The 13,634-nt window shown below is 38.6% G+C and overlaps 1 protein-coding gene across 12 annotated transcripts in view; it reads right to left on the reverse strand.

Moving 5' to 3' along the window:
• huwe1 (HECT, UBA and WWE domain containing E3 ubiquitin protein ligase 1) overlaps positions 1 to 13,634 on the reverse strand; it is a 56,241-nt gene that overhangs the window by 39,144 nt on the left and 3,463 nt on the right. For 10 of the 12 annotated variants that reach the window (XM_032522206.1, XM_032522203.1, XM_032522204.1 and 7 more), the window contains 3 exons: positions 10,053 to 10,102; positions 9,785 to 9,854; positions 9,069 to 9,167 (listed from right to left, as the gene is read on the reverse strand). In XM_032522206.1, the coding sequence (XP_032378097.1) occupies positions 9,069 to 9,167; positions 9,785 to 9,829 (144 nt within the window). In that variant the 5' untranslated portion in view covers positions 9,830 to 9,854; positions 10,053 to 10,102. Of the gene's footprint in view, positions 1 to 9,068; positions 9,168 to 9,784; positions 9,855 to 10,052; positions 10,103 to 11,652; positions 11,675 to 11,906; positions 12,173 to 13,634 lie in introns of those variants that run through there. The other 2 variants (XM_032522196.1, XM_032522197.1) reach the window with 2 other exon arrangements.

Below are 13,634 nucleotides of genomic sequence, written 5' to 3' on the forward strand. Positions count from 1 at the left end.
GAAGTGGTGACTTCCCTCATAAATGCAAACATTAAACCGTCATAAACACGCTCATGCCATACATCATTTGAAAGCTTAAGCATGATTCCATCGAGCCCACACACAAAGCAATAAGGTGACTTACAGCGGTTATAATCATGTTCTGAAGTAAAGAAAGACAGAAAGATTTGAGTCTAATCGAGTGTGGTTTCCTACCGGTCTCCTCGTGTCTTAATCACAGCGGTGAAAGATCGCCCAAAACTTTTTTTTACATTGAACACTCCAAGGTATTAGAATATCCAAGCCTTGTAATCCATAATTATCTGGTCCCCTCACAATCTGTAGTTTCAGCCAAGTTTTGAGTAGAGAAATCTAGTGCATCATTTCTGGTTTTGATCGCTTGTAACTTTTTCCCTGGGCGCGCTACAAAGTCACTCCGTACACCCCAGACTCTCGGCTTCTGCAGATTCACTGAACTTTGTTCCCAGCCAATAGCATCAGTCTATCTCAAGATACCCCACGCTAAGCCAATGAAATCTACAGTCCCCATGGGCCCACGTGGGAAAGATTGACAGTAGATCACCAGTTAGAAAAGAGGTCATAAAACTGGCATCCCTGTGTAGCCAATAAGAGTTGATTGATATCAAACATGGCCAGAAAAAACTAACCCTGTGATGGCTCCAGCTCTGTCAAAGCAAAAATAAGGCCTTCTTATGGCATTTCACCATGTCATCAAATTATGATTACTTATTCCTATAAATCTATGCATGTACTTCTTTCAGGTATATGTGTGAGTGATGTAGATGTGTTTTTGTATTTCAGAAGTTTTGTATTTAGCACTTTTTTGGCTTTTTTAGAAATAAGAAATAAGACAAACACACAGACATATCTGTAGAAATACATTCATATAAAATCCATTTTATAAGTCATTTTTTTCTGGATTTTTTCTGTTCTAAGTTGAGACATGTGGCTAGGGTACTATTTTAGTATGTAGCCCATGTAATATGCTTACAGTAGTGCTTTTTATTAATTTTTCAGATGATTTACTTGGACGGAAATAGAAATTCTCTGTTCTAACCTCTTTATCTCTGTGTCAGTAAGGCCTAGTGTCACACTTTCACTAGAAACAACAAATTGAGAGTGTTAACTTCCCAATGACCTCAGGGTCATCCCTGAGGGCCAAAGTATGTGGGAACTGCAGCACTTTTTTGGGGGTAAAAATTTAGGCGAGAAAAGCATATATTTTCAAGTGTATCTGAAGAGGTTAAATGACCTGTACAGTGAGGGAAAAAAGTATTTGATCACCTGCTGATTTTGTAGGTTTGCCCACTGACAAAGAAATAATCAGTCTATAATTTGAAAGGTAGATTTATTTGAACAGTGAGAGAAAGAACACCAAGAAAACCCAGAAAACGCATGTCAAAAATGTTATAAATTTATTTGCATTTTAATGAGGGAAATAAGTATTTGATCCCCTCTCAATAAGAAATATTTCTGGCTCACAGGTGTATTTTATACAGGTAACGAGCTGAGATTAGGAGCCCAGTCTTTAAGGGAGTGCTCCTAATCTCAGTTTGTTACCTGTACAAAAGACAACTGTCCACAGAAGCAATCAATCAATCATATTCCAAACTCTCCACCATGGCTAAGGCCAAAGAGCTCTTCAAGGATGTCAAGGACAAGATTGTAGACCTACACAAGTCTGGAATGGGCTACAAGACCATTGCCAAGCAGCTTGGTGAGCCTGGGGATCCATGCAAGATCTCACCTCGTGGAGTTGCAAAGATTATGAGAACAGTGAGGAATCAGCACAGAACTACACGGGAGGATCTTGACAATGATCTCAAGGAAGCTGGGACCATAGTCACCAAGGAAACAATTGGTAACACACTACGCCGTGAAGGACGGAAATCCTGCAGCGCCCGCAAGGTCCCCATGCTCAAGAAAGCACATATACATGCCCGTCTGAAGTTTGCCAATGAACATCTGAATGTTTCAGAGGACTGTGTGAAAGTATCAGACCAAAATGGAGCTCTTTGGGTTCAACTCAACACGCCGTGTTTGGAGGAGGAGGAGGAATGCTGCTTATGACCCCAAGAACACCATCCCCACTGTCAAACATGGGGAGGTGGAAACATTATGCTTTCGGGGTGTTTTTTTGCTAAGGGGACAGGACAACTTCACATCAAAAGGGACAATGGACATGTACCGTCAAATCTAGGGTGAGAACCTCCTTCCCTCAGCCAGGGCATTAAAAATGGGTCATGGATGGGTATTCCAGCATGACAATGACTCAAAACACACGGTCAAGGCAACAAAGGAGTGGCTCAAGAAGGAGCACATTAAGGTCCTGGAGTGGCCTAGCCAGTCTCCGTATCTTAATCCTAAGGAAAATCTGTGAAGGGAGCTGAAGGTTTGAGCCTCAAAACCTTAATGACTTGGTGAAGATCTGCAAAAAGGAGTGGGACAAAATCCCTCGAGATGTGTGCAAATCTGGTGGCCAACTACAAGAAACATCTGACCTCTGTGATTGACAACAAGGGTTTTGCCACCAAGTACTAAGTCATGTTTTGCAGAGGGGTCAAATGCATATTTCCCTAATTAAAATGCAAATCAATTTATAACATTTTTGACATGCGTTTTCCTGGATTCTTTTATTCTGTCAATCAAAATTATAGACTGATCATTTTTTTGTCAGTGGGCAAATGTACAAAATCAGCAGGGGACCAAATACTTTTCCCCCCCTCACTGTAACAGCAAACAACACTAATAGTGAAAAGAACGCCATTTTTATATAGTTTCTAGTAAAGCCTGGCTCCAATTTTTCCTGTAAAGTCACAGAATAATTTGCAGCCTGTGTTATTGTATCCAGCCAAGTAAAAGGTAGCAGCAGATTTCTTTATATAGGTGTTTCCTCTATGTTGATGGCGGCCCGCCATGGTATACGGCAGACACACAACAGGGTTTCTGCTATGTATACTGTGCACCGCCGCTCCTTCAACTGTTTATGAAAAGTTATAAAGTCGTAATTTATATTCTATATAAAAAATTTAAAAAAACAGTACAGTAATAGGACGTCATTACTTGCAAAGTCATGGCAACCAATTGTCACTCAAACTTTGTCAAAGTGACAAACAGCAACAAAAGCCGAAGCTGAAGAATCTAATGTAGTGGTCATAGTGACTGAAACACGCTGTTTTCAGGTAATGTTAGTTTGTGACGTAACAGCTTAGAATTGATATCGCGATTCTCTGCTACGTTTTTTTTCTTCCTCACAAAGTATAATGTTTATTGCACACAGTACATGACAAAACAAAACAAATTGGCAGTACCTAACAGATTTCCTTTGGCACCTATAGCAAATTGCACATCACCACAAGCCTGTACACAGAGGCTTCAATGAACAGAAGACTGTATAATTAAAAAATTATAGTCAGTCTATGTTTAAAAGTCCCAGAAGAAAGTAGTAGGGTTTGTGATGCAGTCGACTCGTAAAATTAAATGACAATCAATAAATTTACTAACAATACATTTAAAAAAAAATCTAATTTGCTTAAAATTTAAATCACGAACAGGGGTGAATCGAAATCGCGAATGTATAACGATTTTTCGTGCAGGCCTAATATGAATTCATTTTATTAATACTTTGGTTGTTACAACAAACTCTTGACGCTTTGGCTTGTGGCAAAGTAGCAACGTTACCTGGTTTAGCTCACAAGAAATCCAAAGTAGGCAAAGTTATCGTATGAAACACTTGACATGCAACGAACTGTAACTTATTCTTTTATTTTAAATGAAAGCTTTTCGGTCCAAGCAAAACAATCATCGCAACTAATGGCGTTTTTCCACTGCTGGTAACGGCTCGCCTCGGCTTGGCTCGGCACGGCTCGGCTCGCCTCGGCCCATTCTATGTTCGTTTTCCATTGCAGATTGCGTAAAGCCTGAGCGTGGCTGGTCACTATAGCAACGCGTGATGACGTAATTTTCAGCGCGACTCACAATAGCACGTCGGCTACTCGCCACAGCCAGAAGAAATGTTTTGTTTCAAAAGAAGCTGAAGGAAGCAACAAAAATCACCGCTTAAAAAACGGGAGTTTGGGAATTCTGACGGAGTTCAGACGTCGACATGACGGTTGTTCGCCGACACAACAGGGTAAGTTAAGTTTCCTGGTAACGTTAGCTAACATTTGCATGTGTTCAGTCTTGTTTGCTAACAACGCAGTCATGAGTGACGATTCTCTCCGACCAACCAGCAGTCTGCAGGTAACCACGTCACCTTTTGGTATCGCCTCGGCTCGCTTGGAACCTCGACTGAGGTAGTACTAAAAAAAGTACCTGGTAGCAGGTCCCAGGGACTTTTTTTTGTAATGGAAAACCAAAAAAAGCGAGTAGAGCCGTGGCGAGTTGAGTAGATACCACGCAGTGGAAAACCGCCATATATGACCTCCTGGTAAAGCTAACTTAGTACTTTACAGAGGTTAATACAGCACCGTAAAGAAAAGATCTTTATGACACCAGGTGAGTTAAAAACACTGCCACTTTTGTCCAAAGCAGCTGCTTTAATGAACACAAACTGAAAGTTACATATAGCCACTAGCTGACATTTTGTACAAGTTTGCTGTAACAAATGCTAACGTATCAGCTATAATTGAGTAACGTTAGGCTCTACGTGTAAAACAATGGCAGAGAGACACAGACTCACCTTAAACTAGGGAGGTCCAGGTGCACTACTGAAAGCAGTTGCCATAGAAATATGGTAAAGCCAGAGGCTTACTGTGGTCGAGCAGTCGTGCATGGAAAGGATGTGGCCACGGGGCTATTTACAGACCGGTCCGAATGCGTTTGTGAGATATTCTCACAAACACGTTTGAAAGGGAGTCTCAAAAACACAGAAAGAGAAGGACAAGAAGGCGCTTAGCAAATCAATGCGCTGTGCGTAGCTCTACAATGAAACTGGATTTTATCCATTTTACATGGTAAAAAATAGAAAATTAGAGATGCACCGATTGACCGGCAGTTAGCCAGGTTTTACGTGACCGGCCATGACCGACAGATCAGACTAACATGCCAATTTTATGCCGGTCAAATGCTGCATGTTTAAAATCGCGCAACATCAGCATCACACATGCATGGCCGCTCCATCAACTGTTTATGAAATAAACAGAAAAGCTCTGCAGAGCAGTCTGCTCTACTGGTCTCAGTCGAATGGTCAGCCACTCTCTCCACACTAGGGCTGAACAACTGGAACAAGAAAACCCCACTCACAGCTACAGTACATTGGAAAATAGCGTTGGGCACACCGGCCTAGATGAATTTACTGTTTATCAGACCCCAAATGAGACAAGAAGCTAATGTTCGCGAACGCTGTCGTGACGGACCCTCTGCCTCTCTGCTGCAGGAGACGCTGTGTGTATACCTTCGACACGCTGTATTAATGTTACTGTTTTAAACACTTTCCAGGTTAGTGGGGATGCATACCACTTAAAACCAACATTAAAAACATAATAATCTTCCCTCAGCGTTTAGTTTTGTTGCTAAACCGTGTGTGGAATAAGAGGTGACGTTGAATCATAGGTTTCAAGTAACAGCACCCTAGGGTGCCCTCTATTTGCTGGATTGTTCCAAGGTAACCGTAACATTAGCAGATAAGCCTGTTGGTATTGTTCATATGTATGCTCAATGACAAATAATGCAAACTTGCTAAAAAGAAACTACACGTTTTCAGGTAACGTTACTGTTGACGTTCAAATAAGTCTGTGTGTGTGTGTGTTTTAAGAAATCTTAACACTGCAAAGCTATATTTATTTTAGTTTTGTTAATTATATATTATTTTATTGCCATTACCTGTTTTCATACATACAGAAGTTTTGTTTGCTAAATATATCAACATTTGTTTAGTTGGATATTAGATGTGAAAAGAAGGAAATTGTTCTTCCATAACATTGCACTTTAGATGTGTAAATTTCCCACACCATTAACAATTTCTATAGTTTTATTTTATAGGCATCGATTTTCAGTTCAAAAATGTTTTATGTTCTATGAAAAATGTATTATTAAAGAAAAGATAGAAAAATATTTGTGTGTGCATAAAGTGGTTGGAAAATATGAAAACGGCTAAAATCGGTATCGGCAGGCCAAACTTAATGAAAAATTGAAGTCGGCCTAGAAAGTTGTAATCGGTGCATCTCTACAGAAAATCAATGTTTGTTGTTCAAGTTAATATTGTGGCCGGCAACCACAAATTAATCAATGTATGGGAAACAAGTTTGTAAAAAAATACAATTATTAATATTTTGTTTAGTATTGTTTAAACACTAGGGCTGGGCAATTTATCAATATTATTTCGACATTGTTTAGGAGGCTGGATATCGTCTTAAATTTTGGATAACACAAGTGTGGTCTTTTCCTAGTTTTCAAAGGTAGCCTTACAGAAAAGTGATTCAATTTTCTGAACTTACCAAACTTACTAGCTGTTTTATCGTTTGCCTTCACCCACTTAAGTCATTGTATCTACATTATTGGTGATAATTTATCAAAACTCGCATTGTGTAAATATTTTGTGAAAACACCAATAGTCTACCCTACAATAATTTCCACAATATCAAAAAAAATCGATGCATTTGTACTGCTGCACTCAAAACATTGAGGGTAGAATGCTGCACACTACCGGCCCTCTACGGTCACCAGCCTTGCTACGTAGCGGAAGCTACAGGACCACCAATGTCTTTAAAACTTGTAGAAATAGTGAGCCAGACAGATGCAAAGGTTGCGATTTCAACAAGTACCACTATGCTTTAGTCAGATAGTGAGAAGCCGTTATATATTTTGTTGGGCGACAAAGGTGGTGGTAATGCTCTGCCCGGTTACAATTTACCATTAAAAAGAAAAAAAGTAATATCAGTGCATAGCGACCGTGCGCAATCTGAAAGAAGAATACCCTGTCCAAACTTACACAATTGAGGACATAGTGTACTAGAGCCCGACGGATATATCAGCAGGCCAATATTAGGCATTTCCTGATCTATCAGTATTTATAATGGCCAATAAAAAAAAAATACATTCATAAATGACAAATGATTCTGATGACTATTTAAAAAATAAAAAAAGGGCCGTCAACCATGTTAAGTGTTGGCGTTTATATATTTTATTTATCAGAACTTTAATATATTTTGATTTTCCTCTGTTCTGTTGTGACAATAAAACTAATTATCATTAATTTAGTGAGAACTCAAATATATATATATTTTTTAATACATATCGGCACACCAAATTTTTAAATAACCAAATATTTGTATCGTATCGGCTTTAAATCCCTTTATCGGTCGGGCTCTATAGCGTACACAGTGTAGTACATGTAAGCGTACTCAAGGAAGTATCCAAATTGAGACACACCTCTAGACTATGATGAGGAATCTTTTTTGTACTAAAATTCTCTGCTGGCTTTTCCTTATTGGTTTACGGATTAGTGACATGCCTAATCAAGCTTGCCCAGGATCTTAAATTTCAGAGTAGTGCACAGACATCCCTCCTTTCAGGAGAGGAATGTGAAAGCACCTCTCTAGTGACAAACTTTGCCTGGTTACAATATAGTCAAGGTCATCCAAATCAAAAGAAAAACAATTTTTTGACTGGATGGGGACTTTACAATAATTATTTGAGTGCCGCAGTTTTTGACTGAGTGCAAGATTAATCGGTATAAAAATCGCGATTCACAATGTTACATCATTTTTAAACTTTGATTTTTTTTTCTTTGTAATTTTTTTTCAATGACTTCAATTCTCATTTAAACTTTACAAGCCAACTGCATCACAAACGCTACTTCTTTCAACTTTTTCTTCTTTAAACAGACTGTATAAAATAGGTTTTAAAGCACTCCCAAGCGCCGCAATGCTCTCCCTTCTCTTCATTGAACCCTCTGTTTGTTTACAGGCTTGTGGTGATGCGCAATGTGCTATAGGGGCAGAAAGAATCTTTGTTTAGTACTAAAAATTTGTTTTGTTATGTCATGGTTCATGACTACAATAAACATTACACTGTGAGGAAAAAAAAAAAAAAAATCATGATTTCACTTCTAAGATTAAAAAAAACAATTTGCCCTGATTTGTGCAGGCCTAATGGATGAGCCAGAATAATTCACTATTTCAAACAAATTTCTTTGCGAGACTACAGAAAGACAAAAACAGGGGAAAAAGAACAATTAAAAAGTGAATTTAGGGGACGGCCTCTAGCTCACCCAGTAAGAGCGTGCGCCCCATGTAGGCTGAGGCCCTTTGCTGCGTGTCATCCCCTCTCTCTCTCCCCCACCTTTCCTTTCCTGGGCAAGAGTGTAATGACCGGAGGTGTAATGGGCTGCCAGAGAGAAATCAGCTGTGTCTATAGCCTGCCCAGTCAGAGACGACGGAAAGCCTTTTTATTATTACTTCTAACTTCCTCAGTTATCAGTTATTTGAAATTCCATTGTAGCAAATTACACAGCAGAGCTGTAGTCATTTACGTCTGTATATATAGTATATATCCATGTTTTGTGTCAGAAGATGTCACAACCTTAAAATAATGTGACGCAACAGCATGAGAATTACTACTGTTAACAGTGGTACTCTTCTCCTTGTTGAGGTCAGTAAAACGTTACCGTATACCTGGTCAGCAAAGAGGAGAAGCTTCTACCCTTAGGCCATGAGCCATTTATGGAATACACCTTGTATGTTCATGATATTCCATACAATCATTGACCAACAGGAAAACCGTCATAATTAATATACTTATGACAGGTTTTCCAAAGAAAAGCTTGACGAATGTTACCTTGCATGGCAGATAGATTCTCGCAATATCACCCAAAATCGAAAGACCACAAATTACGAGAATTCCATCTTGCCAGGCTTCAAGTAATGCGTTTGTGTTTGGACAGTTGTAAATCAAACAAATCAGCGTCTGGTGAGGAGCTACTGGAAGCTACGGGCGTGGTTTAAGTGTGTGTGATAGCCCTTTCCCAAACAGTTTCCAATGATGGCCTCTCAGATGATTTGGTGTAACAAACCATCTGGTGTGTCAAATTATGAAGGAGGTGCCTCTCCCTTTTGTTTGGGACTCACCTTGCCAATATTCCAGGTCTTGATGTGCTGCAGTTCAACCAGCAGTTGCTCATCACTGCATGCCTTGAGTTTCTCTATAAGTATCCTACAGTCAGCAGGCTGTTGGTTAAGAAGGAGCACCCAAAATGGTTAGTCAGAGTGAGTACACAGACCACCTATGCATCTTTTCTACTAACATAGTACAGCACACTTTAGTGATGCTGGGACATGCCGGGAAGTTAAAATTTGCATTTCTTCTGTGAACTCACAGTAGGGGGCAACAGCATTGACCTGCAATATCGGTACTTTCGTCCAACTTATTAGCAAGGCCATACTATGACCATCTCCGCCCTAAACTGAGAATTGGCACTACACAAAAATTATTGGCTTCAACATAGTTGACAACAAGCAGTTCTGATAAAGCATATTGGCAGCTTAACAGATAGAAGCCTATCAACTTTGGGATCTGCTATCCTTTAACATTATCTCAGAGGTGTGAGTGATGCGTGACTGCTATGAAAAGCAAAAATGTCCTACTGCTGCATAAATGCTCACCACCGCTATGACTTTTGTTGTAGAGCACCTATACAAAATACAGCTTTATCAGTTGACAAGCATCTACAGCGGTTTGTGCAAATATAATACCTCCAGCAAAGCTCAGCTTTACTACAGTAAAAAAAAAATTAGAGACTAGTGAGGCTAGGAATGGTCACACAGCAAGTATTAAGCATACTCACAGCTTCCGTAGGCGTTTTCTTTAACTTGCTTCTGTCGACCTTCATTGTCGATAATCTCTATTTGTTGCTCCTGTTGATACATTTCCAAGTACATCAGAAAACATGTCATGCTGAATTTCAATGTGTTATGATATAGAACTAGTTAGAATTATAATTTCTAAATAAGCTAAATATTGCACTTTAAACATCTAAATACTCTAAAACCAACGAGACATTCTGATACAGAATTAATAACTATTGATGTGTACACAACTTAATATGTACTTACAGAAAATAGTTTGGCAATACCCGCTTAACAGCATGTTCCAATCACATCACCTGCAAAACAATGGTAAAGAATTCAAAGAATAATACAGAAAAGCAATGCACACCAAGGGCTGTCGTGAGGTGCTGATCACTGGTAGTAGACTCAAAAATTGTTAAAACGTTTTGCTCACTCTGGATTTGAAGAAGACAAGAGGGCTGAAACGTTGTCAGAATAAATACAGAAATGCATATGGAACCAGAGTGTGCAACACTTTTTTTCTTACTAAAACTTTAAACTAAGCTAGCAAAAGTTTTCCTACATACAAACCCAATTTGAAAAAAATATAAAACATGTTATAAGATGCATCAATCCCAAGAAAGAGGTTTCCAAGAAGTCTGTAATAGGGCTGCACATTATTGTTCTGTTTCGTCATCTCAATATCAACCGGAGCAATATACAAATTACGAAAGACTGCAACTTATCGCAACAGACTTTCAAAATCTCAGTAGAAAACTTTAAATGTAACCAACTTTTTTTAGTGGTGCCTTTTTGCACAAATATATCCAGTAAAAGAATGTTACAAGTCATTTCCTTTGTTTTAAATTCAACAAGCAACTTCTTGTATTTTAGCATAATACTGAAAGTAGTAGAAATACAGAACAAAGTATACTTTAATATTTGTTAATTTATTGCAAGTAATATTGCAATATTTAACAAGGGTATTGCACGTTATCCTCATATCGTGCAGCCCTAGTCCATAAGTAAAGCTGTGACTTATTGGATAGTATTCAATTCATGACAGGATGCCTAACAGTGTATTCCGATTATATTATATAATATGGAAATACTATGGTATATTTACTGTAAGTACAAAACACAAAAACAGACAAAATACAATCAGTTATCAATCTTAAATTTCGACACGAGTATTTTACTTTAAAATCTATTGCAGCTCACAAATGACTGATCACAGGCACTGGTCAAAATGTGATAATGATATGAAATGTGTTTACGTTATCAATCAAGGTCTGGTCATCACAAAGCAGACTGAGGCAGACCATTAGCTAGTGGCTTACTAGTAACATACAATCAACATGCAACACAAAGTTACGTAAATCAAGCTGGGCCCTATTTACTTGCCTAAAACATTTGTCTAACATTTATTGTACTTCTGATTGAAAGGATATCTTAAGAAAACAGATCGCTACCTCTCACTGCTTGCCCATCATCTACTCAAGTCACTTGACGCTAACCGGTTTTGCTAAGTTATAGTTAGCTACCTAGCTAACAAGCTAACGCCACCCTTGCAAACAACATAACGTTATTTATCTAGCTAGCTATTGTTAACAAGTCACCACACACATAGTGGACTAAGGCTACTAGTCACAAACAATATTGGCTTGCTTGGTGACTGGCTAGCAACACGTCAGACAAAACAAAGAAAATGATCGGTAACGTTTCTACGGAGTTGATGTTAGCCCCTGACCAGCTAACCTACCGGTAACGTTAGCAAACGATCCTCTTTTGAAACATTACAAAGCATTTGAATACCACCAGACCATATACAAGTCACAAACAAGGCATGTGTGTAATCAAGAGAACCGTAAAACATGTAGCTGACCAAAAATCAAGCAGTTTTAGCCATTTGTGCCACAGTTGTCAATCAGACCTCCCAAATCCACCACGCTGCCATGACCTGACTCTTGATTAATTTAGGTCGGGGCTGTGCAGGCCGCAAATGAAGCCCTCACTCCTGCAATAACAGCACTCCAAGTAATAACGGAACTGTGAACACCACTCGGTGACCAGCGACACATAAATGAGTGTGTGTCAAGTACGTGGAACCAGGTAACGTTACTTTGTTAAGGCTCTTACCCCGGTTCCTCAGTTGGACAGTCGTAGCACGCGCTAGCTAGCAAGTTAGCTACAGTTAGTTGAATAGCAAGCAGCAACGCATTATAACTCGCTGAATCATTGTCGGACGGGTCTAACGTGACACTGCGAGTTTTGTTTTCAGTTTTCCTTCAGACATAATGACTACCGGCTGGATAAATAATTATGTTCATCTGTCCGTTGTATTATTCTTTAGCGTATCCGCGCTTGTTTTCATAGCACATAGGCACTAGCTAGCTGTTGGCACAGTCACCATGACTGGGTAGTGTGCAAAAAGTGAATAACGTTACGGCTGTGAATGAGTAGCCACTGTTTATCGATGCAGCGCATGTTAATATAGGGCAGTTGTCCCTCTGTGGAATGCGTCACCTTAATATTGTATACGGTTCTTAACATTCAAGATCAACACAGGTCTCTAACTGACATCCGTAGCAAACGACCATAAGAATTATGAATTTGACTAACGTTACACAATCCTTAATATAATTTTTATCTAAATCGCTCAGTCAACAACTGTGATCCTCACCATGGAGAGTTGCATTTTTATATCTGCATCACAAGTAATAAACGTGGAACTTGTGAACAGTCAACCACAGGTGCAGTATTTGATCCATGCACACAAAGTAAACACATGTTAGGGACATATTTACTAAAACTGGAGCACATTTGGTCATGAGTAAACCAGTTAACAATAAAGCATAGAGGAACTCAGCATCCTAATTTTAAATATAAAAAGTTCACTAATGATGGCACTGATTATCTTTAATTTTTCACAGTTAGTTCAGTAGATACATGTTAACATGTGCCAGGCCAATATTGCTAATCTCAAGTAAGTGCCTCATTCTCCTTCAGCCAGCCTGATAAATCTACATAAAACAAACGCAATATTGGAATCTGCCTGTTTTGGGGGATTAACATGTTTACATTATAAAAAGGAGCAGTTTCCGTTACATTACAATATAATGGTGGAAAGGTAAAAAAAAAAAAAAGATTCCATCAAATCTCAGACACAATTTCCCTAACAGTGCCAGAACATGACTAACTGATGCCACTTATAAAACTCTTATTTTAGTGTGCTGAATGTTTAGGAACGTAAAGAAACTGCCTTTTCAATTATATCTGAAAGCATATGGTAATCATGTCAAAATAGGTAATCTTTATCCAAGACAATCAATGAAACTCAGTAGCACGAAAACAAATTTACATTACGTTTTTGGTATGGAGTTAGATCTGACCCTTAACATTATAATTAATTTAAAAAATGTTTCCAATCTTCTTTTAGCAGATCTTCTGTTAACTGAAACACAAACATTTATTTTGGCAATATTTAATTTCCGCACCTATTATCACTTTTTCACAATTCAAAGCATACATTACAACAGGTGGGAACCCACCTGATGAAACTCTTCACAACATCTCTGAAATTATTTGTTGTTTGTTGTTCTTAAGAGACAATGCTGCAATATCAGATGATGTTGGCCAATTTAAAATTACTTGATTTCCACAAGTTAATTATAAAATATTTCTCACTTTTCCTTTATGTAGTCACACCTTAATATCTTCCACACACGCACGCACGCGTTTTTAATTCATTGTAGATTATCACTGAAGGCATCCAAACTGTGAATGAACACATGATGAATTATGTACTTAAAGTGTGAAATAACTGAAAACATGTCTTATATTCTAGTTTCTTTAAAGGTAACCACC

The sequence above is a fragment of the Etheostoma spectabile genome, chromosome 7, assembly GCF_008692095.1.
Source record: "Etheostoma spectabile isolate EspeVRDwgs_2016 chromosome 7, UIUC_Espe_1.0, whole genome shotgun sequence".
Classification (NCBI taxonomy): domain Eukaryota; kingdom Metazoa; phylum Chordata; class Actinopteri; order Perciformes; family Percidae; genus Etheostoma; species Etheostoma spectabile.